At 37.0% G+C, this 27,939-nt stretch overlaps 1 protein-coding gene and 1 long non-coding RNA gene across 4 annotated transcripts in view; one reads left to right on the forward strand and one right to left on the reverse strand.

The window, feature by feature from the left end:
• The window catches only part of LOC144235523 (uncharacterized), a 38,621-nt gene extending 34,425 nt beyond the window's left edge, over positions 1-4,196 (forward strand). For both annotated transcript variants that reach the window (XR_013336235.1, XR_013336234.1), the window contains exon 3: positions 3,917-4,196. This is a non-coding gene — a long non-coding RNA (uncharacterized LOC144235523). The remainder of the gene's footprint in view (positions 1-3,916) is intronic.
• Positions 1-27,939, reverse strand: part of DST (dystonin) — a 503,880-nt gene that overhangs the window by 143,273 nt on the left and 332,668 nt on the right. For both annotated transcript variants that reach the window (XM_077769079.1, XM_077769080.1), the window contains exons 22-38: positions 25,643-25,738; positions 24,930-25,055; positions 24,133-24,285; positions 23,573-23,727; positions 23,239-23,365; positions 22,581-22,764; positions 21,243-21,400; positions 20,568-20,746; positions 19,679-19,817; positions 18,705-18,898; positions 17,120-17,282; positions 16,073-16,156; positions 15,234-15,341; positions 14,618-14,716; positions 4,623-4,751; positions 2,333-2,421; positions 1,237-1,372 (exon numbers count right to left, since the gene is read on the reverse strand). In XM_077769079.1, coding sequence (XP_077625205.1) covers positions 1,237-1,372; positions 2,333-2,421; positions 4,623-4,751; positions 14,618-14,716; positions 15,234-15,341; positions 16,073-16,156; positions 17,120-17,282; positions 18,705-18,898; positions 19,679-19,817; positions 20,568-20,746; positions 21,243-21,400; positions 22,581-22,764; positions 23,239-23,365; positions 23,573-23,727; positions 24,133-24,285; positions 24,930-25,055; positions 25,643-25,738 — 2,319 coding nt within the window. The remainder of the gene's footprint in view (positions 1-1,236; positions 1,373-2,332; positions 2,422-4,622; positions 4,752-14,617; positions 14,717-15,233; positions 15,342-16,072; positions 16,157-17,119; positions 17,283-18,704; positions 18,899-19,678; positions 19,818-20,567; positions 20,747-21,242; positions 21,401-22,580; positions 22,765-23,238; positions 23,366-23,572; positions 23,728-24,132; positions 24,286-24,929; positions 25,056-25,642; positions 25,739-27,939) is intronic.

Below are 27,939 nucleotides of genomic sequence, written 5' to 3' on the forward strand. Positions count from 1 at the left end.
ACACTTCAACAGGAAAATCCTCTACTTACCAAGGCGCAGCAATGCTGTGAATGTTAGGCAGCTCAAATGCACAAGTGATCTATGTCAGTGATCTATTCAACAGCACAGGATGTGATAAAAGCTTTGAAAACAACATGCATCTGTGAATTGAAAACTTAATATTGTGTACATTAACAAGGTTAGTGAGGACACAACAGAGTAAATGATGATAGTGAGGAAACAGAACACATACCTAAGAAGGCAAATCATGCTCTCTGCAACTGGGTGAGATTAGTCGACTGACATGAAAGAGAGTATCAAACCCCATGCTATTGATGTTTACAGCATACAGACCTTGCTCGCAGACAGTAAAAATGAACCAAAAAAATTGTTACATACCCCCAAAATGTGACACATAGTGTGTAAAGTATTCCAGGGAGTAAGGAAATTGAATATAAAGATAGATTTTTTAATATTGTGTTGAAAACTGTGAATACTTATTGTCACATTTCAAAAGTTTAAGGACAGGTCAAATTTTCAATGATTTCTGTTATACTGGAAGAAAATGCTAGAGCATCCTCACTATAGCGAATGGCCCAGGATTGCTCAAATAAGTCTCATGGTTATCTCTAAAAATCAACCAAGTTAGGGGCGCCTGGGTGGCTTAGTCGGTTAAGCATCCGACTTTCGCTTAGGTCATGATCTTGCAGTTTGTGGGTTCGAGCCCCGCGTTGGGCTCTGTGCTGACTGCCGGCTCAGAGCCTGGAGCCTGTTTCAGTCTGTGACTCCCTCTCTCTCTGACCCTCCCCTGCTCACGCTGTCTCTCTCTCTCTCCTAGAAATAAATAAAACATAAAAAAATTTAAAAAAAAAATAAAAATAAAAATAAAAATCAACCAAGTTCATAACACTCTTATGTCATCTTTGGAGATGACTCAAGGCTGTTTTACACATAATAAAATACCTAATATAGCAGTAGAAGAATGGCTTTTAAAGAGAAGAGTTAGAAAAATGAATGATTCTTTTCTTTTACCATGCAAGGCAGAGATTAAGATGTCACAGAAACTGATGACGCCAAGTGTAGGACTGGATTTAATACACACACTGAACTTTCTAAATAGTTAGATAAACTCCATCCATGTTTTCTCCATGTACACAAATTCAAGGTCATTTCTTCTTCATTGATATATATTTCTATAACCATGCAGTAAGGCTAATAATCTTGAAACAGCATCATGTTTTAAATAAATTATATTACCTTCTCCTCTACCTTTGTATCTCTTAAGGTTTGTGATTCTTGTAGTTGTTTCAGAGATTCACTGAAGAATGAATTATAACTTTCTTGAAGAGATTTCACTTGTTTTTCCAATTCATTTCTTTCTTCATCTGTCATTCTAAAATAACCAGGAAGAATGAAGAGGAATACAAGACTTCAAGTGCTGAAGATGACATATTAGGCTCAATGATTTTGCAAAGTAGAGCCCTTTTCTAAATAAGCACATGGTCGTAAAATAAAATAAACCCTTAGATACAGATTCCTCAAGTATCAGAATGACTGTTTGTGGAAATTAAGGATGGCCCTTACACATCTAGGAATCCTTCTCCTGCCTGAGAAACAGACGGGAGGAAAGGATATGAATTCATAGATCAGCACTTCTCTAGCATATACACATTTCTAAAATAACAATTGCTGTTCTCCGAAATAGGGAAAGATCCTACTGTTAGATCCAACACAGAAATGGGACAAAAAGATACCGTTACTCAAGATGAAACTTGTTCAAGCTGAAGCATGAATAGGGATAAAAAATTTTACAAGATTAACCTGATTCTCCAAGGTATAATACAAAGTCATTGTGGAATGATCTGGGATAGCCTCAAAAAGAATTTAAGAAAAGAGAAGATTTCTTTCCTGCCTAAGGCACTAGCTGAAATAGATGAAATGCCTTGTTGGAAAAACTAGGACCAAACTATGAGAAATCAGGTTGCTGAAAGTCTCAGCAAAGAAAGTGAAAACATATTCACATAGATTTTCCGAAAAGTAAAGTCACAAGAGAATACTACTTAGAATTACTCTTGGCTTGGAATCCTTACTGCTCACTAGCTACTAATCTTTAAACTCCCTGACCCATTTTCTTTTCAGTAATACATGAAAATAATAAGTACATTTCAGGGTTTTGGTAAACACTAGAAGTGACTAAAAGTAACAAATTGCTAAGTTTATAGTTATTATATTAAGTGAATTTCTAATTGACTTTCATTTTTAAAATCTCACTTAAAATTTACCAGCTTTGCTTTGTTGAACATTAAGACCACTTTTCTCTTTTGAATAAAAGAGCTAATAAAGACCAACGTACTTGTCCCCATGTTTTGCCAAAAACAGCTGCATGGTTTGAAGTGCTTCAGATAATTGTTCCTTCTTAGTTGATATTTCTTCACTGGAAATCTGCAAGATTAAGAAGACATACTCAAACTCTCCCTTCATCAAGACTAGAAGAGTAATTTTTAAAAATTAATCCAATTTTAATTAAGATCCAAATGATAGGTGTACTTTCTGGATGGCCCAAGCCAATAACTGATCAGTGATGATCAGTATACAGGCCTGAATAAGAAGAGTATTTTATTTAGAATGCCAATTAAGGAAAGTCTCTCTCTCTAACCATAACATCATTTTCACAAGGCAAGGCTACTACTACATTATATGGTTCTCTCAGTTGTCACAGCCCAACAGTGAACAAAGGTCGCCTTAACATCCCAGGTGACCAAAGGATCTTCACTGGCCCAATGTCATCCTTGCACCAAAAAGATACATGAATGCGGAACACTACTCCAAACAAGGATCTGCCTTCCCCTGTGCTCCTGTATACCCTACTCCTTTTGAAAAACTCATGGTGAAAGCATGAATCTGTCGATCTGTAGACCAAAATTAAATATTTTCAATTTCTAAAATTTGCAAAATTCATCTGTGACAGAGGCATCAAATTTATCTGTTTGAGGAAAAGCAAGAGGTTGTAACATTTTTTCCCAATCATGTAGTATATTACTTCTGAATACTTTATTTCAGAAATGGACTGCCATTCTTTTGAACAAGCAGAAATGGTGTAAATGATGGGCAAATGAAGTCTACTTTCTCCCAATGTACTCTATTCAGAACAAAGTCAACTGAAAGTCCATTTTTTCATGACTACAGGTAATCATGAGGCCATAGTGATTTTTAATACATACACTGATTATCCACATCAAATTTTCTTAAACTTCACTTGACAGAAAGGCAATCTTTATTAGAGATGTATGACTTAGGGCATGATCTGCATTTAAAAAGTATCTAATATACTAGGTCTAGGACTAACATGAACTTAGTAAAGTTTTGGAAATTCAAGACTGCAGAATGAGAAAATACCAAGGTTTATCATCCACACTTCTCAAAAGAAACTTGCTCTCCCAAGAAATCCTTGTTAAGGCTTATGTTCATATCTTAGTTCTTTCCCTATCTGGTAGGGGGAAAAAGAAGAAGATATTTTAAACTATTATTTTGACAGTTTGGGGTTGCAAACATCAAATGTAATTGGTTGCCAACTTCTGATTTCTTCCACACTAGTATGAAATAGAGAAAGTAAGACTATGAGCTAATATGGCTTTATTTTGGTTGAATACTAATCCAAGTATATACTTGGATCTGTACACTTCTCTAAGGGGGAACCCCAGAGAAGTTACAACTGCCCTCATATCATAGGCAAAATCAGACAAGACACTGAAGTTTTCTCCTATTTAATTACGTCAATAATGTCTGTTTCAACTGATGACAAATGAACACTGATGCAAAGCTAGAAGAGGAAGCTAATGATAACCCCATAATTTCCTAGGGTCAAGCAGTGGCAGGAGGGCAAGTTGAGAAAAATGCTGCTTAACTTAGTGGAAACTTTTTCTTTTTTTTAATACAGTCTCAATTCCAGTGTCAACACCTGCAGCATCAACACTGGACCTTAGCTATCGATGCCCTGACAGCTTCAAGTGGCACCGTCCAACAGACATCACAGAGCACTAATATCTCACGAGCTGAAGCTATCCAACTAATGCCTAGCCGCTTGGGGAACAGAATACAGCCCACAGCACAAAAGAATTCATTTACATATGGGAAAGAATCTAGAATTTCCGGTGATTGACTAGAGAACTCTCCTTTGTAAAATACGGAGCACAACTAAATTAAATCCTCAAAAATGTTGACATCCTAATTTGTATCTCTGTTGTTCCTGAACCTTTTTGTTGAACTTTGTGAGAAGGAGACCTTATCTTTATGATAAGGAGTACATGGATTTACTCTGGCCACAAAATAGGATGACTCTGTTCCTTAGCGACTCCCTTCACTATAATCAAGAGACAGATCTAACCATTAGGAGAAGCACTAATAGACTAATAAGACTAATAAATATAGTTCAAGCTTTGGAATCAGAGACACCTCTTCTGCTACATACTGTGATTCCTTGGGCAAGTTATTCAATCCTTCTGGCCCTCATTATAACTGCCTATGAAAATGGGGAAAATCAAGGTGAAGAACTAAAGTGGTTTTGTTTTTTAGGTTGACCGTGTCACTTCAGTAAATTCTACCCACTATTATTATTATTATTAAACCAGAACTTCAGTGAATACCTTTTGTTTAGAGAAGGGAGATTTTCCAGCCTTCTCGTCATCTCTCAATGTCTTGGTGACATTTGATACCCATTTCTGTAATTCTTTGGCTTTTTCAACATGCTCTTTCTTTTCTTCTTCCAGTGACCTCTGACAAGTGTGAGTGGTTAAAAAAAAAAAGATATATTCCAGTAAATGATTGAACTATGAAACTGACCTCTCCACAGAAAACAAGAATGTAAAAATATTTTTTCATCACACAGTTTACTGAGTATTTTATTCATTCACTTAGCCGTGTTTTATCACATCACATAGCAGATGTACTTCCAAAATGTTTATGGTAGTAAAGAAAGCTGTGACATTCTATAATCATCAGTCTAAACTCCCAGCTGGTCTATCAATGACAAATAAAATTCAATTTTATTCATGAAGCACTAGAAGATCTTTGAATTGCTGCTGCCTTTGCATTAGCATTACAATCACAATGGTCTTGACAAAAAAGTATCAAACAACTGAAACCCAAGTGAATGTGTACATACATATGAAAAAACACAGAATGAACAAAAAATCTTTCCCCTTCTTTCAACACGTAACAATGCTTTTAATTAGAGAGTCTACCAGGAAATGGAAGACTGTCTTAAACATTTAATATTTAAAGAAAGCTACAATGTATAGGAAAATTAAAAACTGTTTCACTTTGCAGGGCCCTCTGAAACACTATAGCCTCAGGGATGTGGAAACAAATTTACATTTTTCTCTTGGATTCCATGGTGCTTTCTGAGGTACTCTTTCAATGAGTGTAATGATCATTTAATAAATGGGAGCCCTAATCTCAGGCTGGATCTATTCAGTGATGAGGAATTCTGAAGAAAGGATGCTATAAACTTGCTGGAGTTCATCAAGTTTACCTCATACTCTAGATAAAATACCTTTTTTGGGGGGGAGGGGTAGGTGAGATTAAAAAAAAAAAAACTAATCTAAAAGCTAAAGGAAACCATTTTGAAGAGGAGTAAATATTTTGTGACTTTCAATTTAAAAATTATTCTCTCTTCTTAACAGTCAGCTGTCTCCAGCCCTCAAGAAATAAACAGTGCTTTGAGTATGTGGCATAGTTGCTACACTGCCTATTTAACTGATTCCATCATGCTCTGGACAGATCATATGAAGTGGACAGCCTCACCCCCATGCACAGTTAAAACATGTGCTACTACGAAGAATAGTAAAGGCTAGAAATTCCCGTCATCAAAGGTTCAGATACTTCTAAGAGCTTAAGTCCTGTGTGGAAATCAAAATCAGCTTTTTCTAAAGCTTCTTTGTATGTCAACTTTCTTTTTGTTTGAGGGCATATTATATTTCTGACATGGGACTTTTGATCTTTGAGTTTTGTAGCAATGAAAACATCGATGATACCTACTTGCAGAGCCTCTTCTAGGGATAGCCGGGAATGAAGCTGGGGCTCTATCAGTCCCCCGGTCAAGTACTGGAATTCCAAACATCTGATTCCCATTTCCTTACTTATGATATTTGCATTCACAGCCTCCACCACTGACATCACTTTGTTAGTGACAGGGTGGCCGATCCCTGTGATTACTAAGTCACACTGTCGCAGCTGCTGGGCAAACCCCTCATCGACAAGGCCTCTGTGCAAAGCTTCTGCCACCCGGTACTTTTTGCCAGTGAGAGGATCAATTATGCCCCCTGTACTGACTTGAGCTTCAAGGCATCTGAGAGCAGTAATCCGGTCAACCAAATTTCTGCGGGAGGCCTTTAGGACAGAGATCCTTTCCCCACTGGTGGTCAGCCAGTAGCCCGCAATAGGACTGTGCAAATCCTTCTTGGGAACCAGCCGGCTCAGCAAGGAATCGGCAAGTTCTGTAAGTGTGATGAGCCCTTCCTGGTACTTTTTGACCAAGGCTTTGTCAACTGTTCCTTGCTCGACAGCCTCATCAATATTGAACTGCAATCCTGTTTTAGTATCGGTCAGCATATGAGAAGGATGCCCATAAGATTCAAAAAACGTGGCTTCCTTCCACTGATACTGTTGCGCTGAAAGCTCAAGATATGTACTTTTGTCGATTAGGTTTCTCTGGAAAGCCTCGTATGCAGTCAGTTCTGCTCCTGTTTTAGTATCTACTACAGAAATCCTATGGGTCTTCCCTACATTGAGATTGGAAATGTTTCTCTCCCCAAATGGAAACAGAAAGCACTGGCAATCTACATCAAACACACACATTCGCAGTAGTTCTGAGTAATAGAAAGCCTGCTTGTTATTGGGATTAGGGAAAACTCTCGTGTTGCTAGACGGCTCGTGTAAAAACTGCAGGATAGCATTATTTAACAAGCCTTGCTGCACAGCAACTTCTGGAGGAACACGGATGCCTCTCACAGGGTCAATGACGCCCCCACTGGCAATCTGGGCCTCCAAGATATGTTTACCTTTTTGTCTGTCAAGCATTCTATTTTCCATAGCTTGGAACACTGACAATGTCTTAGAAGAATATGAATACCCCAGAGCTGCCTTCTCTGCCTCAAGGAGTCTAATTTTGAATTCGGGGTCAATAACTCCTTCAAGGACCGCATCTTCAACAGAGTATGTCTGACCTGAAATGGGATCAATTATAAAACCTGTTGCGGCCTGAGCTTCTAAAAATGCTACAGCCATCATTTTGTCTATTATGATTTTCTTGGCTGCCGAGGGAAATGAAATCTTTTCTTTTGTGGATTCTAGATAAAGCCCTGCAATTGAGGTGGCTCTTGTCAAAAACTTGCTAAGAGTTTTCTGAACTTCACCAACGGTTTTGAGACCACGTCGCAGCTGCTCTACTGTTTTCATGTCCAGAAGCTTAGCTTCAACCAACTGCCTGGCAGTCACGGTGCACCGGAGACCTTGGAATTTAAATTCATCATCCCTAACTGAACATGTGTGATCACCATCCAAATTCTGGAAGGTCTCCGGTTCTGAGCCTTTCTTAATAAAATCTCTCTGGAGTCCACCGGATGCTCTGCACCCTTCCAGCATCCATTCTTCAGCACCAGGACCTGAGTTCTTTTCTTGTTTTAACGCGGCGACTTCTGTGTGCATATCATACTGCTTGCTCTTAGCTATCTGTAACAGGAATTCATGAGATGTTAAAAGCCATCTAAAGAACGTAAGGTCACTTTACCCATTCTTAATCCAAATATACTTCCTACAATAACAAAAATAAAAGAGAAGAAAATTTTCGAAACAAAGAGGGTTCAGGTACAAGTACTATTATTTTGAGAGTGTGAGGTTTACTTGGATGACAATTAAGACATTAAAATGGTATGTATAGAGACACCTGGCTGGCTTAGACGGTGGCGTCTGTGACTCTTGATCTTGGGGTTTTAAGTTTGAGCCCCACATTGGGTATTACTTAAGAATAAAATCTTTAAAAAATGGTATCTTTAAAAAAGATGAAATCTGTCCCCATAAACTGTTAGAGATTAAAGTGAACTTCTTGATTTTACTAGCTTAAAAAAAATTCTTGAAGGGCACCTGGGTAGCTCAATCAGTTGAGCGTCCAAGTCTTGGTTTTGGCTCAGGTCATGACCTCATGGTTCATGACACTGAGCCCGGGGTCAGGCTCTGTGCTGATAGCATGAAGCCTTCTTGAGATTCTCTCTTTCCTTCTCTCTCTGGCCCTCCCCTGTTCAGGCACGTGTATACTCAGTCGGTCTCTCTCTCTCTATCTCTCTCTCAAAATAAAGATTTAAAAAAAAACATCAGAATATAATACCATACCATAGATATCATAATATAACTATGACACCTATGTATTTGATCTCAAATATTTAGAAACTAAATAATGCTAATCTGTAGTACAGATTCAAGTCAATCACTAGAAAATGACAGCATTATTTTCTGCCAGAACTACAAAGAGCCTATCTTGCTCAACGTTATTAAAAAATTTAGTCTAGCAGAGAAAGAAAACGAGAGAAGAAACTTGACATGAGGTAGTTGATAAGGTCTCAGAATCCAGAGTATACCTCCAAGGGGGCCAAAAGCTTCGCCAGGTCCACGTCACACTTGTCATCCTGATACCTAACCGGTGGCCTAGAATTGTACAGAGCTTGATCTCTTATTTTCTCAATTTCTGATAGTTTTGTAATAGGGTTTGCTTCATCGAAAGTTATCTGTAATTCGGTGCTTGTCTGAGAAAAATACTCAGAGTAACACTGCTGGCTTTTCTCTTTCTCAAGCGGAGGCCCTGACGGCCAGAACTGGATTTCCTTTGGTATTTGCTCAACAACCCGATGCTGCCATTTTTCTTCTGATTGCTGTGATTCTTGCGTCCTTCTCAGCAGAGGAGATCTAGTCGCTGAGCGAAGCTGCCCCGTGTTCCTAGAGGACAGGTCGCCAGGGTGCTGACACTCCTTTATTGCCATCTCAAAATCCGGTTTGAAGGTACAGTCTTTGGCGGGGTTCTTTTTTTGGATTTCACACTGGAGCAAAACTAACTGATGCTCATGTTCCTTTATCTGTTGATCCATCTTTTGCTTCAGGCATTCAACTTCACGCTTCTGGGCTACCAGCTCATCTTCAAGTTTCCGACATTTTTGGTAATGATTTGCTTCCACATTCTGCCCTCGTTGCATTTGCTCACGATATTGCTGAAGCTGTCTTTCAAGTTCTATAATATTTGTCTCACACAGCTTTGCGTTCTCTTGAGCCCTGCAGTTTTCTCGCTGAAGAGACACAAAGTCAAGCTGGATGCCCGAGATATCATTTTCGGTGATAACTTTGGAGTCCATTAACTTTTCCATCTTTTTCCGGAACTCCTCTGCCGAGCGTTTGAACTTGTCAGATTCCTCCTGAAACAGAAGCATCTTTCTGTGGGTCACCTGCTCCTCAATGGTCTTTAAGTGCAGTTCGTCTTGTACCTTTTTCAACCTGTTATTTAACTCCTGCACCTGAGCCTGCTGCAGCTGTACCTTCTGCTCCCCGCGTCGCTTCTCCTCTTTGGAAGCCGTCAGCTCCGCACTCAGGTTTCTAACCTCCTTCTCAGTATTCTGGATGATAATGTTCTGCTGGTCACACTTTTGCTTAAATTCAGTGACTAAATTTTGACTTTTGGCCAGGTCTTCTTCAAGGCATTTAATTTTTCTATGGAAATCCTGTTCTGTTTTTGTCTGCTTATGCAAGTGTTCATTTGTGTTGCGTAGCTGATCTTTAAAACCATCCGCCTGAATTTTCAGGGCCTCACATCTTTGCTGGATAGCTTGTTTCTCTAAAACCACATTCGCCGATTCGGCCTGAATTCTCTGCATCATTAACTTGGTTTCATTATTCTGCCTGGTGAGCTCATCGACCTTTTGTTTTAGCGTTTCTGCACACTCATTACTTTTCTTCAATTCTTCATTAAGCTTCTGGATTTTATCATTATTTTCTTTCTCAGCTTGAATATTTTGAAGCAACTGTGCATGGCTTTTCTCGAACTGTTCTTTTAGATGATCCGACTTTCTCTGGCAGAATCGTACTCTTTCATTAGAGGATTCCTTCTCAGCCTGAAAAGAATTCACTTGTGAATTTAAATGCTGAATATCTCTCTCGGCTACAGCACGGGCCCTAGTGATCCTGTCTACTTCCCTTTGCAGTTTCCCTTTTTCCTGTTGAAGAGATTCTAACTCCAGCTCATAATTGTGTTTTATTTTCTTAAGATCATTCGCTTCCTGCATGACTTCTTCAGCTTTGTCCGTGGTTTGGTTCAACTGCCTACTCAGTTCTCTGAGCTGTTGAGAATACCCTTCCTCCACCTGATCCTTCCTTTCCAACTCTAACTTAAGGCACTTCAGCGTATTATTTGTTTCATCCAGTTTTTCTTTTAGCAAACGAGCCTTTTCCTCCGATGAAGTTTTCTCAAGCTGAAGGGCATTAAGTTCGTACTTCAGCTCTCTCATGTCTTTTTCGGCCTTTCTATTGGCAACAGTTAGCTCATCCACCTGCTGTTTGAGTTCTTCTGTTTTCTGTTTGTCTGTTGTTCCCCTGTACGCCGTGGCCTGCGCAACTGCACAGCTAGGCAACGTGTTTTCTCTACAGGAATACTGATTTTCAGTTATCCTTCTTCTCGCTTCCAGTTCAATTTTCTGCTTTTCCTTCAACTGCTCCTCTGCTATCTGTTTTTGAAATATTAGGTCTTTTTCCATCTGCTTTATCAGCTTCAATAGTTCCTCCTCGTTGTCTCTCTTTTTTCTCAATTCTTCCATCAACTTATTTTTTTGTTGTTCCAGGTCATTGAGACTCGAGTCTTTCCTTTTCAGATGATCTTCCAGGGTTCTCCTTGTGAAGGTGTTCTCCTCTAACTGGTTCCGGAAGTTCAGGAGGTTTTCTTCCACTGCTGCTCTCTTGGCCTCGGCCTCCAGGGTGAGCCTCCGCACCCGCTCCAGCTCCCGTTCTGCAGCCTCCTTCTCCTTCACTATGGTCTCCAGCTCCCTGCGGTACTGCTTGGCCTCACTCTCGGCCCGGATTTTCTGCAGAGCAATGTCTTCTACATTTCTCTGCTGCTTTCTCAATTCATTTTCTGCAGCCTCCTTGACCTTTGGAAGTTCTTCCTCTGCTCGAGACTTTTGTTTCTTTAGTTCAGCTACCATCCTCTCCAATTCACTTATCTTTCCTGTAAGTTTGCTATTCTCAATCATTGTTGCCTTCTGACGCTGAAGTAGATCTGAATATGCCCCAAGTTCAGAAGTCGCCTTACACTTTTTAATCTACAAGAGATGTTTAAAAGTGTCAAAGTGTTCTATTCAAATTTATCTGTAAAACCTGAAGCGATGCTCATAAAAGTACTATAAAAACGAGGGAAACAAAATACGGAACAGGCACCACCACCACTACTACCACCACCACCACCACCACCACCACCACCACCTTCCTGTGAGGAAGCTTCAGAAAGTCAGCAAAGGAAAAGTGAGGGGAAAAAAAATTAAAATAAACCCCAAAAAACAAAAACACCTTCATGTCAGGTTTGCTAAACCAAAGAATCTTTTTCTTTGTCTCTCAGGAATAATTTTGTTTTAAAAATTAGCTAGGCTCAAGATTTTACAGCAAGGAAGGAAGGGCCTTACAAAACATACAGCATGACCCCAACCTTTTACAGATGAGGACACTGAGGTCCAAGGAAGCCAAATACTTTTGAAAACTCGCACAATGGATGAGTGACAAAGTGGGGAGTAAAACTCACAACGGTGGCCTTTCTGCTTTCACTCACAACTTAGTCCTACAAGCTAAGAACATAAAGGAAATGAAGGACAATTAAAAATTTAGTTTTCAATACACAGCCCAATGGAAATTTAAAATGATATTCACATCTCCCTGTTTTGTGGTTAAAGAAACAAAATATAGCATTCTGGTATTACTTTAAAGAGTCAAATCAAGAAATAATACATGGGGACGGAGAAAAATTGTGTAAAAACCTGTAATTTCTAAAGTCGAATTCCTCAGTTGTTTATACTTGCCAAATTATGACAGTTATAATTATCAGAGTTGTTAATGCAAAGGCAGCTGTCGTCCCTGGGGGCCTTAGAAAAGATGTGCTTCATATACTCACAGATTTTTGTTGTCGGTGTTAATGACATGTCTCATATGAATCCACCTTGACAAGTACCTTTAGATACTTCATAAATATAAAGATATTTGTTAAATACAAATGCTTTTGAAAATATAATAAGGGAGTCAGCTCTGATGCATAGAATAAAAAAAAATTTCAGTTGTAGAAGAATCAGTCTCAGCTAGGAGGAATACATTCTGCATTGACTACAGGACTACATGATAAGGGGCAGTGTATAATTCCAATTTAATTTCTCTTTATTAATACCATAAGACTGTTAGTATCATATCACCAACTCAAAGTTATCATAATTAGAAACAATTTAAATAGGAGTAGAGAAATTATTGTAGGTAGCAGATTTTTTTTCTTTGAGAGGCTTTGGTGAATTTCAAGAATTTAATTTATATCATAGACCATACATCTTACACCATCTCTTCCAATTTTTTGATCTCCAATAATTTTGACAAGAGTATCAGTTGTTTCCTTTGCTAACCTAAATACAATTTCTCATAATAAGAATTCATACAAAAACAAATCTCATCACAGCCTGCAATAATTAGTGCTCTGTTTTATTTTGTTATCAGGGTCAACTCCTGGTGACACTGACACATGTTATCTGCTTAAATATCAAATTTTCAGTATTTTTTTTGAGATGATTCCTAATTGGGCTTATTTCTCAATTCCTTATCAAACTCCTTTAAAACTTAGCTGTTGCTATGAAGTTTTGAGCTGTTTTTGTCTTCTGTCATGTTCTGAGGTTAGAAAAATGAAAATTCTCTCAGAAAAAGGATATGGTATCTAATATCATCCATTAATGCCTGATATATTTTTCTCTCAACACAGATTAGAATATCTCCTTATCCATCTAATATCCATTATACTCTACTAACATTTCTCTAATTTGGTTTTTATGTTTCTTAATAAAAAATTCTGCTCTCAGACCAAGACATCCAATGTAAGTCTTTGCAGACTGTTTTCTGGGTCTGAAAACCAAGCTAAGTATCTTTTATAAAACATTCCATTAATAGGATCCTTTCATGGTGAACTTTTAGTCAGGAATGTTTTCTATCTATTTTGAGTTTATAGTCCCCGCATGGTCCTCCATAAACTATAGTGTTTTGACTTTCGATCCAATGTGAATCTTTTACATTTCAAAGGATGATAAGCCTAATTCATATACTATTTCAGGATTTCTGAAATATCTTTTGGTTCTATCAACTTCAAGTATTATGCCTTATCAGATAAAGCAAGCAAAGTGGCTCATATATGTGCAAATCAGGTATATGCTATTAAGAAAGGGCAAAAACTTATATTTAACTACTAAATATATAATCTAAAAGATGTACATATCATTTTAAGTGGAATCATATCTCTCAAAAACTAAAAAGGGAAAAAGAAATTATAGATGTTCTTTCATAGATGAGAGACGTCAACCGATTACTTGAATGGTCACAAATATTCTGGTTCTCCTTTCGAAGTGCAAAGTAATCTTGTTATAAAGGCTTACAATTAGCTATGTTAGTGAATTATCTGCAGAAAACTGTTAACTCTGAACAGACTAAAATAGTAGAAAATCAGAAAGTAACATCTATTAGACAATGACTACTGTTTCGATTCTCTCATTATACGCAGTGTTACCACTAAGTATAGTCATCTTCAAAATTATCAACAGCCGAATTTGAAACAGTCAATGCCTCACAATTTACTTATTTTACCATTCTGTCTACTATTTTTGTCTGTTCTGAGGTTAGGCATAGAAAGCATATTAAGATAATAAAGCAATAGCATAATCCCTTCAAAATTAGATACAACAGCCTTTCATGACAATATATTTTCATCAATACCTCCTCTATTTCTGAATATATTTTGTAAATGTAGAATAAAATCACAGAAATCCTTCAAACTAGAATGGTACTTAAATAGTCTTTTTACCATTCACCATAGATTTTTGGCAGCAATAAAAGCAAACAAAAAAACTCCACAATTCTTAAAAAGTAGTATCATTTTGTACAAAAACCTGCATTCTTCTAAATTAGTGTCTTTTATGTTTTAAATCCCTAAAGATGCAAATTACTTTAAAATGCATAAAACAAATGTGTCTAAGGAGTATTTCTATAGACATCTTAGCAGTAGTAACTATACTTCAAAGAAGTATACCTCTCAAATGTGAGAAAAAATGAAAGAAATTCTGCCAAACTGGCGACATTCCATAATTTAAATAGAGCCATTTAAGATACTGACTCTAATAATATTAGCATCTTACAGTGAAAATTAACAGTGTTTTCCCTGTATGAGACAATCTTAAAAACAAACCAAAAAATCCTAGGCCTCTACTCTTTCTCATTGTGATTTTCTAATTAAATAATGACCTATCAACCATGTAAACTTTTTTTTTGTTTTCCCAAACATATTGAAGTTCCTTTTAGTTAGCTCTTCACAGTTAATGGTTACCTCCTCCTCTTCCAGCCTCTTTAATGAATCACCAGCAAATTTAATATATTGTGTCATGAGGGTAACCAGAGCAGTGTATCGGGTCCTTAGGTCCATGAACTGCAAAGAATGAAATAAATAATAAAAACACAATCTCCAGTGGCTCTAAATGAGATTAATAAATGTTGATTAATAATTATAACATTAACTAGCCTTTATGACAGTAAAATACACAATAAGTAGGCAGGAATGAGCTTTTTACTGCTGTGCAAACCATCCTAAATGACAATTCTCCTCTATATGTAATGATGAAATACATTTATTATTCTCTGTGATTAATAATTCTAAATAAAGCTTTTCGAAGGGTTTTCTAGAACCCTTAATAAAATGCATTGTTTTAGGTAGACAGTTTCTTTTTTGGGACAAGGAAAACAGTTCTGGAAACAGACAGTGGTCAAGTTTGCACAACACTGTGAATGTACTGAGCACCACTGAACTGCACACTTAAAAATGGTTCAAATGGTACATTTCCTATTATATATATACATCCTACCACAATACAAATAGATAAATATGATTCTTTCAATATTGTTTCTCTCTTTTATAACCCCTCCCTTCTCTCTTGTGCTTTTACTACCTCTTGAATAATGAGATCTGCTGAGCTCTGCATTCTTCGGCGTTTCACGGGAGATTTTTGCTGTGAATCTACCATAGCCCGGTAGGTCATTGTTTGTAATTCATAGTCCTGTATAATGGAGTCAATAAGATTACATTATTTAAAGCAAAGCATTAACGCTTCATTCTACAGTGACTCAGTGACTGAAACAGAGAAATGGAAACTAGTTTCACTGAGCAACATAAAGAAATTACTGCAAAACTACATTTTTAGGAATCTATCTAATCCTGGGATATTTTCAAGATGGTAATAAAAATAAGAAACATTTAGGGTGGTCAGAAAAGTTTCTGAAGTCTCTTTAGAAGCTCATGGGGACATTTAGTTACAATATGCTAGTTATATTCAGCCTCCCTTTCCTCTGACTAGGCAATGGAACAGTAGGTCTGATGGCTAAAGCCCAGGCATTGTCAACAGCTTCAAACACATGGGAACTGTCTCCGAAGAAAGTCAAGCTCTTCCAGGGAATACTCTAGCAATGTTAAAGAAAAGAGAGAAAAAGAAAGAGAGAGGAAGAGAGAATATACACAAGCATGCACAAAATGATAAGAAACCAATTTCAGAGCTGTGCATTTATTCTGGTGTTTCATGTAGGACTGGGAGAGAATGAATGAACCTGAGGCTGACATGTGCCTCACATGTCACAAAGAATTATTAGGTAAGTGTCACAGGGTTCAAATGAAGATTCTCTGTGTTTACTTTTAACACAGTGAAATGGCTTGCAGAGGCTTTTGTTTTTTCAGTATTTTGTTGAATCACATACCTAAACATTAAACTTGACGCAAGTAACTGAATCTTCTTACCTTCACTGTAGTTGAGTAATGTTCTGCATATTTTTGACACTCGTCCATTTTGCTCTGTTTCATTTCTATTTCAGACACCAGCATCTGCAAACACATAGAGTTTAGAAGAAAAAGAACAAGGAACTCTTTGCTATTTAACTACTTAAGATGCTCAGAAACTAAGAAATAACCATACCCTTTAATAATAAAGCTCCTTAGTCCTTTGTACTTAATATAAGGCAAATGACAAACTTCTAGATTAAGCCACATAAGTGACCCAGCCTCAGGGGACTTCCAAAGCAAAGATTACTAAACTCCACAAGAATTATCCAAAAGTGGACTTGAAGGCCTTGACCCCCACCTATTCCTGATCAAAGTGGAGCTGGACACTACTGTCCCCTCAAGATGGAACAAAAATCTCAAAGAATTCAATTCTCTGTCAAACGTGACTGTTTAATTTTCTGTCACTAGCCATTTTTATTTATTTAGGATCCTGCAAAATTACTGTGGCCACCAAAGTGCCAAAGAGACTTCCATACTAATGATTAAATTACCATACTTATGAGTAAATGATTAAATTTGAATACTATCCCAACAAGCTATTTTCTTATTCCTTATACTTTCAAAAATGACATCCAAGAAATGAAAGTATGTGATGTATGTAAGTTTGGATTATAGGATTTTTATTTTTATTTTTTATTTATTTATTAATTTTTTTTAATGTTTTATTTATTTCTATGAGAGAGACAGAGAGAGAGCGTGAGCAGGGGAGGGTCAGAGAGAGAGGGAGTCACAGACTGAAACAGGCTCCAGGCTCTGAGCTGGCAGTCAGCACAGAGCCCGACGCGGGGCTTGAACCCATGAACCGCGAGATCATGACCCAAGCAAAAGTCGGACGCTTAACCGACTAAGCCACTCAGGCGCCCCTAGGATTTTTATTTTTATTATTTACTCCTTACCTTCCTCCAAATAGTTGCTGGCTTTTTCTTTTAACAAGGTAAAGGAAGATAAGGGTCATGACTCACCAAATGAAGGCACAACCTTAGAATAAGGAACTGCTTTACATACCTTCTGTTGATTCAACTGCGTGGCTAGACTTTTACTATTTTCAGGCTGATTTTCCTGAATCTTTCTCTGGGTCGTTTCAACTTGCTGGATCCAATCATCTAAAGGGTGATAAGTATCTCTGTAGTACTTCAGTGATTTGCCAATGCCTTCTAAGTCCCGTAACCTAAGAGAATAAAAATAAGATAGTCATAGTTTCCAGTAGTATCCATTAAGAGGGTGGAAGGCATAGAGAGGGGAGATGAAATAACTGTTCTACAATGCACTAAGTACAACAACAGGGGTATGTGTAAAGAATTCAAGGCCTATCTCCAAGAGACTCACTCCATATTGGCTTAGGTTGAATGTAAATATTTTGCCCTGGAGTTGTGCAACTTAGTAGTTCCAGTTTTTCTAGGTTCAAGCCCAACAACCTAAAGCTAAAAATCAAGAAAATGGGAAACTTAACCATAATTATTATCAATCGGCATGTCTTAAATACCTAAAGCTTGCATCCAATGGCAGTTCACTTTTGAAATAATGACCAAATATTTGAATGGATGGTTCAACATGGAGCTGTGAGACAAAAAAAACCTCAGTTTTTATTATTTTAAAACCACTATACTAAACCTACATAACAAATATTTTTGTAGAGATTAGATAACATATATTTGGACATAATTTTACTTCACAAAAATGGCACTGTATTCTAAAGGCACTTAATTTGCATTAATATAAATATTAAAATGAATGATAAAGGACACTATTCGATCCCCGTTAAGATGAGCCCTAAAACTATCCCATTTCCTTTCATTTTTTAATTTCAGTTACTGGGTAAATGATTTCAACTTTCTTATATCCTGAATTAAAAATGAACATGAGGTCATATCAATTGCTTTACACTTCTTAGGTCTAGTACAGATTGCTCCATACAGCCATCTCAAACACATGATCCATGTTCTTACTAAGTCTTGGTTATTTGAATATTGTACATTGGTAATAACGTAGAGAATTATATATATTTTTTCCTTCAGAAAAGGCAAGTAGAGTTACTATACAAATGCCATAGTACATCAACAGTTTTAACAACAAAGAGTTAAGAGGCACCTGGGTGGCTCAGGCAGTTAAGCAGCTAATTCTTCATTTTGACTCAGGTCATGATCTCAGGTTCATGAGTTTGACCCCCCTCATTAAGCTCTCTGCTGCCAGTATGGAGCCTGCTTGGGATTCTCTCCCTCTCCCTCTCTCTTTCTCTCTCTCTCTCTTCTTCCCTCCCTCCTCTCTCCCACTCTCTCTTTCTTCCACTCTCTGCCCCCCCACTCTCCCTCTCTTTCTCGCACTCTCTCTCTAATAAACATTTAAAAATGTTTTTAATTTTAAAAGAACATAGAGTTGAAAAACATTTACTTTGAAGTTAACTGTCTTGCTAAAGTCCACCATAACAAAAAGAAATGTAATTAGATAGAGCCCTTGCAATTAATCAAATTAACTATATATGGAAGTNCTATGTACGCAAGTTGTTTTAAAAAACCTAGTAACTTTAGATTTTACCTAGAACATAAGGATAAACTTTTATCGGTGCTAAAAGTGAACACAAGAGGGTACTAACCTGTTGTCAATCTGAACATGAATATTTTGCCACCTTTCAACTAATTGATCTGCTTTTTCTTTGTGCCAGTCAAAATCAAGGTCCCGTTCTTTATACATTTTAAACATTTCATCACTGATGGCTTTAGCTTTCTGTAACTCATCCTCCAATGCGTGGAATACCTCTCTCTTTTCATCTACTTCAGATCTCCATTGCTAAAATACATTAATGGGTGAAAGTTATAAAAATATGTCAACCACTCACTAGGTAAACACATTGTTTACTTAATTTTACAGTTTATGTACAAATGACTGATATAAAATAAGATAAAGGGAAGACTATCTTTCATATCCAAAAATAATATATTAGGTTGAACCATATGAAATCATCAATATTTGACTGCACTTTGATGTTAAAGAAAAGCAATTTTATAAACTTCAGCCTAAAAGAATTTGCATATAAATTTGCATATAAATAAAATAAAACAAAATTAAGCAAGCCTATTTCTTAAATATCTACTAATCTCATTGTTTAAAAGGGAATACTTGCATTAAAAATCAATGAAACCATTTTTCATTACTTCGTAATAATTTTATACTCATGCTTTATACGTAGAAATATCAATACAGATGAGTACAATTGCCCATCTACTTTCCTACTTGAATTAAGTCCTCTACTTACATCCTTGATGTCTTAACTGCCTCTTTTAGCAAGAATACTAAAAATAATCTAATTTTTAACTCAACTCCTTTTGCTGACATGAATGGACTATAAAAAGCTATTATAAAAAAGATGCAAATTTCAAATGAGAAAAACTCTCCACGAACTAAAAATGACTCATTTACATTAAGCTATAGTTATATAAAGATACAAAATAAAATGAATATAAATATATTCAAATTAAGATATTTACTAGTTGATGTTTGAAGATCTAGTTGGTGGAGAAATACTTTTAAAGTATGGTCTTATAAAATAGCCAGAAGTGAGACACATACCTTTAAAGTACTTATTAGATTCTCAATATTATTCTTGTCAGCTATAACTGCTTCCTCTTCACACAGTTTAGTTTCATAGAGTTTTACAAGGGCTTCTGCTGCTTGAGTGTTTTTTAACACCAGATTAACAGTTTTCAGTCTAAAAAAGAGAATGCAACAACAGCCTCCTATTAGTAAATGTTTATTTTCCAATAACGCAGTCCTGAAGCATGAAACAACATGTTCTTCATCTTGCAGCACTGATATATTTACTACGAGACTAACATTCAGCTAACTGTCTTCTTAATGGAGTGCATGTGCTCTCATGCCCTGCCCCACGAATACTTTTTTGCAAGAGAGGCCAACATAAGGTGGTCTTCTTTCAAACCTTATTTAGACCAAGCTTGAGAGGAAAATCCTATGGGCTACAACAGATGTGGGATTAAAACTACAGGCAAAATGTGGGAATGCCACACATATGCCCGAGTCTCTGAGGCACATTTCCTTTCAACAGGAGGTATAATAAATCCATGGAAATATTTAGTATATTTGTTATTAAGCCAAAAAATGGAATATTTACATTCATAAAAATGAGTATTTTTAAATGAATGGCATGTGTACCTATAAACAGGACAGTTGTATGAAGCAGATTTATATTAAGACAGAGGTTACAGGGGCGCCTGGGTGGCTCAGTACATTGGACACTTGACTCTTGGTTTCTTCTCAGGTCATGACCTCGTGGTTTCATGTTGGAGCCTCACATCAGGCTCTGCTGGCAGCATGGAGCCTGCTTGGGATTCTCTCTCTCTCCCTCTCTCTCTACCCCTCCCCCACTTGCACTGATGCTCTCTCTCTCTCTCTCAAAATAAATAAGCTTTAAAAAATAAATAAAAAGACAGAGGTTACATACTTATCTATGTAAGTGGATGACATAGAATAGACTTGGTTCATGTTCTGAATGACCACACCGAGCTCAGACCGTAAGGTGGGAACCGATGCAGAGGTTGCTGCTTGACTGAAAAATTCTTCACATTTATTTGTGATTGTTCCCAAATCATCTTTAAGTCGCTCCAGCTCTTTCTTTAGTTTCTACAAAACAGAGAATAAACACAGGTATTGGGCTATCATTCCCGATGGGTATCTTTCTTAAAACAGTTTAAAAATATACAATTTACATTATAATCACTGACTTAAAAAGCTACATATTCTTTACTTTTTCTTTATCATGGAAACTAAACCACAGAATTCAAGTCTTATTCAGTAATTCCGCTACTGTCCACCCCCTTGGGCACAAACATCTAACTTAGTGCTTCTACATTCAGCAGGTGGTCAACAAACATATAATGACTTTCACTATAACAAATCCAGGGAAAGGGTACACACTTCTGTGTTTACCTGAGTCAGATACAGACAAATAATGAATTACAGAATCCTGGTTCACAATAAGCAATAAACACACAATCAGATCTCACATGACCAGTGGGCAAAGCTGAGCATATGAAATCACCGGAGTTGGACAATGAAGGTCACTGAGACAGTAGTTTACCTTAAATTAATTCTGTCCCAACACATTTACAAATCTCACCTCCTGCTCAGTGATTCTGAACACACTTTCATGTAAATCATCTCTTTCCAGTGGAGTACGGATCTGTCTAATCAACCGATCTTCACAGCTCTCTAACCGAAGTCTAATGTTTCGAACTTCAGAGATGTAGAGGTTATACACAGATTCCTCTTGCTCTTCTAAGAAAGTAAATGTAATGTTTAGAAAACACCTTGTTTTAAAAAAAAAAAAAAAAAAAAAAAAAAAAAAAACCCTTTTTTTTTGTNAAAAAAAAAAAGAAAACACCTTGTTTTCTGTCTTCTGGATGCTGCTGCTCATATTTTAATGTGGTGGTTTTACTATTACTGAGACATAGCTGGTCAAACTACTGTTACCAGTCATCACCATAATCCATCCCACCCTAAGGATATAAACCTTGAACTAGCGGACATTACAATTTATGAACAGTTAATAAAATTTCCCTAACAGTGCCAGTTTCTGATTAATTTTTTAATGTTTTCTTTATTTTTGAGAGACAGAGTGCAAGTGCAGGGAGGGGCAGAGAGAGAGGGAGACACAGAATCCAAAGTGGGCTCCAGGTTCCAAGTTGTCAGCACAGAGCCCAATGCAGGGCTCGAAGCCACAAACCGTGAGATCATGACCTAAGCCAAAGTCGGACACTTAACGTAATGAGCCACCCAGGCACCCCACCAATTTCTGATTTACTTTCCAAGGAAAGTGAATATATTAATGCTGTTTTATGATCACAAAAATGTGAATTATCTTAGCTGCAGATTTTTTAATTAAAAATCCTTAAAAATGAAAGGTAGGTAAAGAATTTATTAATGTTTTAAATTTTTTTAATAGATTACTAATAAAATCTTTTGTCTCTAGGTAATATCAAAAGAGTTCAGAATAAAATTTATATTTAACAAAAGTTAACTAGACAAAACCTTTTCCTCTAACCCCAATCTAAAATCCAGTTTTGGTTATAGGAAATCTCTGTACCTTCCTCTCAATTGTACTATGAATCTAAAACTGCTCTAAAAGATAGTCTTTTTTTAAAAAAAAAAATCCAGATTCAGTACATGGAAAAATAACTGAATCTTCTCAAAATCCAGAAGACCATTCTGAATATTACATTACAAAACAGTGAAAATGCTAAAAAGCAGATGTATTAAGAATTCACTGTAATATTATTTGGGTAGCATCTTTTAATTAATTGATCATTTAGAAACAAATGAATTCCTTTTTGTATCTTCCTACCTCAAACATACTTTTAATTTCTGTGTCTGATAGGTAGCCACTCTGTCTACATAACATAGGCTGAGTAACATAACACTGCTAAGATCAAGATTTCCACTGACAGCAGAAAATAGCCTGATGAANCTGATTTAAGAAGTTCTTGATAATACTGCTTACATACATTAACCTCCTTTTCCAGTTGTGTTATATCTGAGCCTGAAAATATTTGGGATTCTTGGCTATCTTCCAGAAAGTCTTCAAAACGAGATTGCAGGTTACTCAGAACTTGTTGATGTTCACCAGGTAACATTGTCTTTATCTAAAGAAAACCAATGATCCATATAATCAAGTGATTATGGTACTAACAGCTAAATTTAAATAGGACAGTTCTTAAGTTAGGGTCTCCTGGTACATGTCAGTGAAGAACCATTTGAAATTAATGTTATTCTTAACTAACATTTTTGAGTTTTAAAAGATGAGGAAAAACAAGATTATAAATCATCAAAAGATGAAATCAAACTATACCCATCCCTCTAAGTCCAAACACTATATCCTGTCTCCCTATCAAAATGCAATAAGCACTGAATGAAATATGTGATCTCTAGATTTCTCCAATTCTTAGAAAGTGTCCTGTATTCAGCAGGTGTGTAACAAAATATTCACAAAAGGATGAGTATTAGCACGGATCTGCTGGACTCCGTCCTATCCTGGAACAAACACAAAATTCCACCCCTCATGATAATGTGCCCCACATTTTTGGACAGATCAGGCTGATGTGTAGATTTATACTTACTGAAGCCACATTGCTAGCTCGAATTCTATCAATTTCATTGATGAGATAATGCCAGGACACTACACTCTTCATGTTTATGTGAGATTCATGCCAAAGAGTCAGAACATTCTGATACTGTTGCTCAATTCTAAAATATATGAAAAACAAACACCTGATTAAGTCTTTTCATTTCTTCTAACAACATGCTACAATTTTTTTTTCTGCTTGTGAACCATCCTGTGTTTACTAGTTGTAGATCCTTCTGATCATAGGGGCCTTGACAAAGTATTGATTGTTTCTTCAACCTTCAGAGTCTCCAAACCCAGCTCTATGTGTTTAGCAAACGCATACATACCTGTTTGCAAAGTCGACTGCTTCTTTGTTTGGTGGAGGGACTGTGAAGCACACAGACGGGACCATAGCCTCATTCCCAGTGGGGCTAATGACCTTCCATTTCGCACGGTGAGAGTTGTTGGCCAAAACACATTCATCATCTTTGTAAATGGTTATCTGGTTTTAAATGAAGAAAAGAATAACCCACTGAGATCACTATCAGCTAATCCTTTATCATACCCAATCTCGGGTTTTTTGTTTTTTTGTTTTTTGAGGTAGAAAACTTTACCATTAAAGCAAGCAATATGACCTCATTTTTAAAATATTAAGAATAGGGGTGCTGGGTGGCTCGGTCGGTTAAGCATCCGACTCTTGATTTCAGCTCTGGTCATGATCCCACGGTTCATGGGTTCAAGCCCCAAGCTGGGTTTTGCACTAAAAGCATGGACCCTACTTGGGATTCTCTTTCTGCCTCACCCTAAACCCCCACTCACTCTCTCTCTCTCAAATAAATAAACTTTAAAATAAATAAATAAATAAAATACAAGAATAAAGCCAGAAACTGGTCTATTTCTAGAATACCTCAATTTGTCTGTAGTCACAGATAGCTTTGATTGGAATAGAAGTTTTGAGTGGACAGTCAGGATTCCTCGGCTTCAGTTGAATTATTGTTTTTGCTCTCCCCATCAGGCTTGCTACTGTGCTTTTATACTGCAAAAGTTCTTCTTTCTCTTCCTAAGTAATAAATAAGATGGATATTAATAGGTAAAAGACTTGTACTTTCTTCTTTTAGGGCTTTACAAAAATAAAATTTCATCACAAACTCTATGACCACCTGGTGTAAACATTCAAGCCCTCCCCGCCCCCTCTTGCATCTCTCTTCCCTTGTCTTTTTGGTTTGTTTTTCCTCGTTATCATTTACCACTATACCACCTATACTTTACCCATTTATCATGTCTACTGTCTGCTCCCCCTCTAGCATGGAAGCACCAGGAGGGTGGGGATTCTTGCCTATGTTCTTCACTGCTCTACCTCCAGGACTTAAAACAGCGTCTATCACATACAAAGTGCTTACAGTTATTTGTGAAGTGAATGACTAAACACATACAAGTGCGGGTGCGCGCATGCACGCGCACACACACACACACACGTATCAAAACATGTATTTAAAATATCAAGGCAATCACATTAAGAACACTTCTGTTGTATTTGTTACCAAAAAACAATAAAACTGAATGTTGAAATGCCTGATCGAATGAAGTGGAAATATCAACAGCACTGAGAAAAGATAAAGTTCTGCACACATAACAATACGGCGAAACACTAATCTACTCCTGATTCACATGACTGGTGAAATGCACAGGCTCTTGCACTAGTACCATTGACTCCTGAACCAGGTCTTCCAGCTTGTGAATGCTGCTTGATCTGTCACAGCTGTACTTGTGCTGAATGGCATCCTTGAGATTCTTCAAGTAATCAGTAGCTTCTTTGGCATCATTGAAAAACTATAAAAGGATGAAACCAGCAGTTTAAGTATATTCAACACCAGTCAAGCACAGAGTTGTCAAGTCCGAGTACCAGAGTCCCGAGGCCCCCTCGTGAGTGAGATGAGGATAAAATCACAGACAACTTAATAGTCACATCCCTCCTTTACCCAAACAACCACTCCTGAATCTGGATGATTGTCAGTAAATGCTAAGCATCTCAAGTTTGTATCTATACTGTGCTTTGGCCCTATATTATTCTGGATAGAGTTCTGTTTTACTTGAGGGTCCAAATAATTTATCAGTAGGAGTGAAATTCCAATATTTGCTCTCTGTAATGACACTTTGTAATGAAACATTTCCTTGTAAAAGGCATTTATAAAATAAAGATATTTTCAACATTTTAAAAGGCTTTTAAAGGATTTCCTCCTTAAGACAATGCTTCAATCTGTCCTCTCGGACATATATCCCATATATTCTACAAAGAAAACATTTCAGTTTCCTTCCCGGGCACATTACATACATGTCCTTAATACCTATGAAGACACTTTCTGTAAATCGGCTCAAATCACAATACCATCACCTCACGCTGTGACCCCTTCACATACCTCAAAATACGCAGTGTTTTCCTTAATGTGCTGCTCCACACACTGGCACAGCTGTAAGACCCAGCCCCACTGTGTCTGCATTGCTGCTCGGTAGGCCTTGAAGATAAGAATCACAGCTATTGTAATTGGCTGCAGAGTAATGATGTACACATACGACAAAGCTTTTAAAGGATTAGAAACTCTGCTGTTGAAATAGGTGATGAGATTGTTTTAACAGAGTAAGACTTGAAAATTAGGGTAGTGAAATGTCCCTCCTAGTAGAGGAGCCCTCACTTGCACAAAGCCAGTCCTAAATATCTAAATCTAAATTTCAATTTAAAGTAAAACTTTAAAAATGCACATAAAATAGACAGTTCTGTAATTTTCTTGTGTTTTTGTTTCTAAAACTAGGCCAGAAGTTCCTGGGGTGAGGGGAGTGACTTACGTTATTTGTTTTTGCCAGAGAAAGGTTTGGGGAGAGTGAAAAAGAGAAGAGTACAATCCTTTATCACTGTAATTCTGGAACCACAATTACTATAGTGCTAAGAATTTTTATTACAAATATTTTCACTTGAAGTTATAATATAAAGTGAATCTCCCATGAGAGCAAAAATGTAATAGAACACCTACTTCATAAAGAAAACATAAAACATCCTTTCATACTTAAGATGCAATTTACTAATTTCCAGAAGGGGGCGATCTAGATACTTTAATGACTCCCTTAAGCAAGCCTGTCATTCTTCCTTCTGGAAAAATGCATGTCTGCTGAGCTCTGCTCAGGCAGGCTTTCTGAATGGAATATACAATGTAGGAATGGAAATCTGGCAACTTATCAGTCATATTACCTGTGCCCTCAAATTAAGCTACTTTGAGCAAATTGGCTATAAAAGACATATCATTGTGAGTTGTCAGATTATTAGTTTCTTTTTTCACGTAACACATGAAAAAGTGTTGATAATTAACTAAATATTACCCATGTGCCCACAAAACATTGGATAGGCCAATGGAATTATAAACATGACTCAAGCTTAACTTTATCCCTCAAGAAATTTTAGTTAATTAGATTAGCATTTCTACATAAAAGTAATCAGGTTCACATTCACATTATCCAGTCCCACTAAAATTCTTAGTCTGTATTCATATTTCCTAACAGTTTTCATCTCTACCTTGAATAATACCCTATTTTTAGTTTATCATCATACAAAAGTATATCCAATTCCTTTGTTATTCTAATTTGCTTTCCCCAGCGCCCCCCACTAAACTTCAAGTTCTTTAATTTCCTATATGGCATTTCAAGTGCACGCAAGACCCTATTTTTCTTTTTTTAAAATGTTTATTTATTTATATCTATTTTTGAGAGAGAGAGCGAGAGCGAGAGCGAGAGAGAGAGAGAGCAAAAGTAGGGAAGCAGCAGAGAGATAGACGGAACCACAGAATCTGGAGCAGGCTCCAGGCTCTGAGCTGTTAGCACAGAGGCCAATGTAAGGCTTGAACCCACAAACTGTGAGATCATGACCTGACCCAAAGTCAGATGCTTAACCAACTGAGCCACCTAGGTGCCCCAAGACTCCATTTTTCTATGGAGCAGGTGATATATAACATTCCCAAAACTTCCTATTGAGGCCTAAAATTTCACTAATCTTTTGTTTTGTGGCAATTTTAGTGAACAAAGACCATCAGATTCCTCTCCTCACCTGTGAGAGTTTGAAGCATGTCACATTTTAAGCACAGCTCCATCCTTTCATTCTGGCAGTATACCATGTTTGTCCATGTTTGATGCACCTTTCTCTTATAAAACACCCTTTTACTTTTAGCAAGTCACTAACTCTAACTAGTAATATTAGGACTAAACAGGAAGCACACTACCACTACCACATGGGAAACCTGATAAATCCCACACCAATTCTCCATTTCTGGATTTGAAATGTGTGGGCTATGCCATGAGGCTTTGATAGATAGCTGTTCCAATACAGCTCACAAAACCAGATCATGAATAAAATTATTATGTTAAGTAATAATGGCAAATGCTTCCTGGGAATATATGTAACCAAAGCTATACTAAGTAGTAAGAGTATGTTATTTGCCTCATTCTTACCACAACGCCCCCATGGGTTAGAAGGATCACTCACTCCCATTTTGGATAGCTGAGGGAGGCTAAGTCCAGTTACATGGCTTGCACAATACCACAGGGAGAAATAAAAAAAGTTTGTAAAGTCAAGATCCTTCATATTTACTATAACACATCTCTTTAGCCATGGGAGTTGACAAATGTTACCTGTATTTTAAGTGATGGGTGAGTGACACAGAGAATGCAAGAG

The sequence above is a fragment of the Crocuta crocuta genome, unplaced genomic scaffold (assembly GCF_008692635.1).
Source record: "Crocuta crocuta isolate KB4526 unplaced genomic scaffold, BGI_CrCroc_1.0 scaffold205, whole genome shotgun sequence".
Taxonomy (NCBI): Eukaryota; Metazoa; Chordata; class Mammalia; order Carnivora; family Hyaenidae; genus Crocuta; species Crocuta crocuta.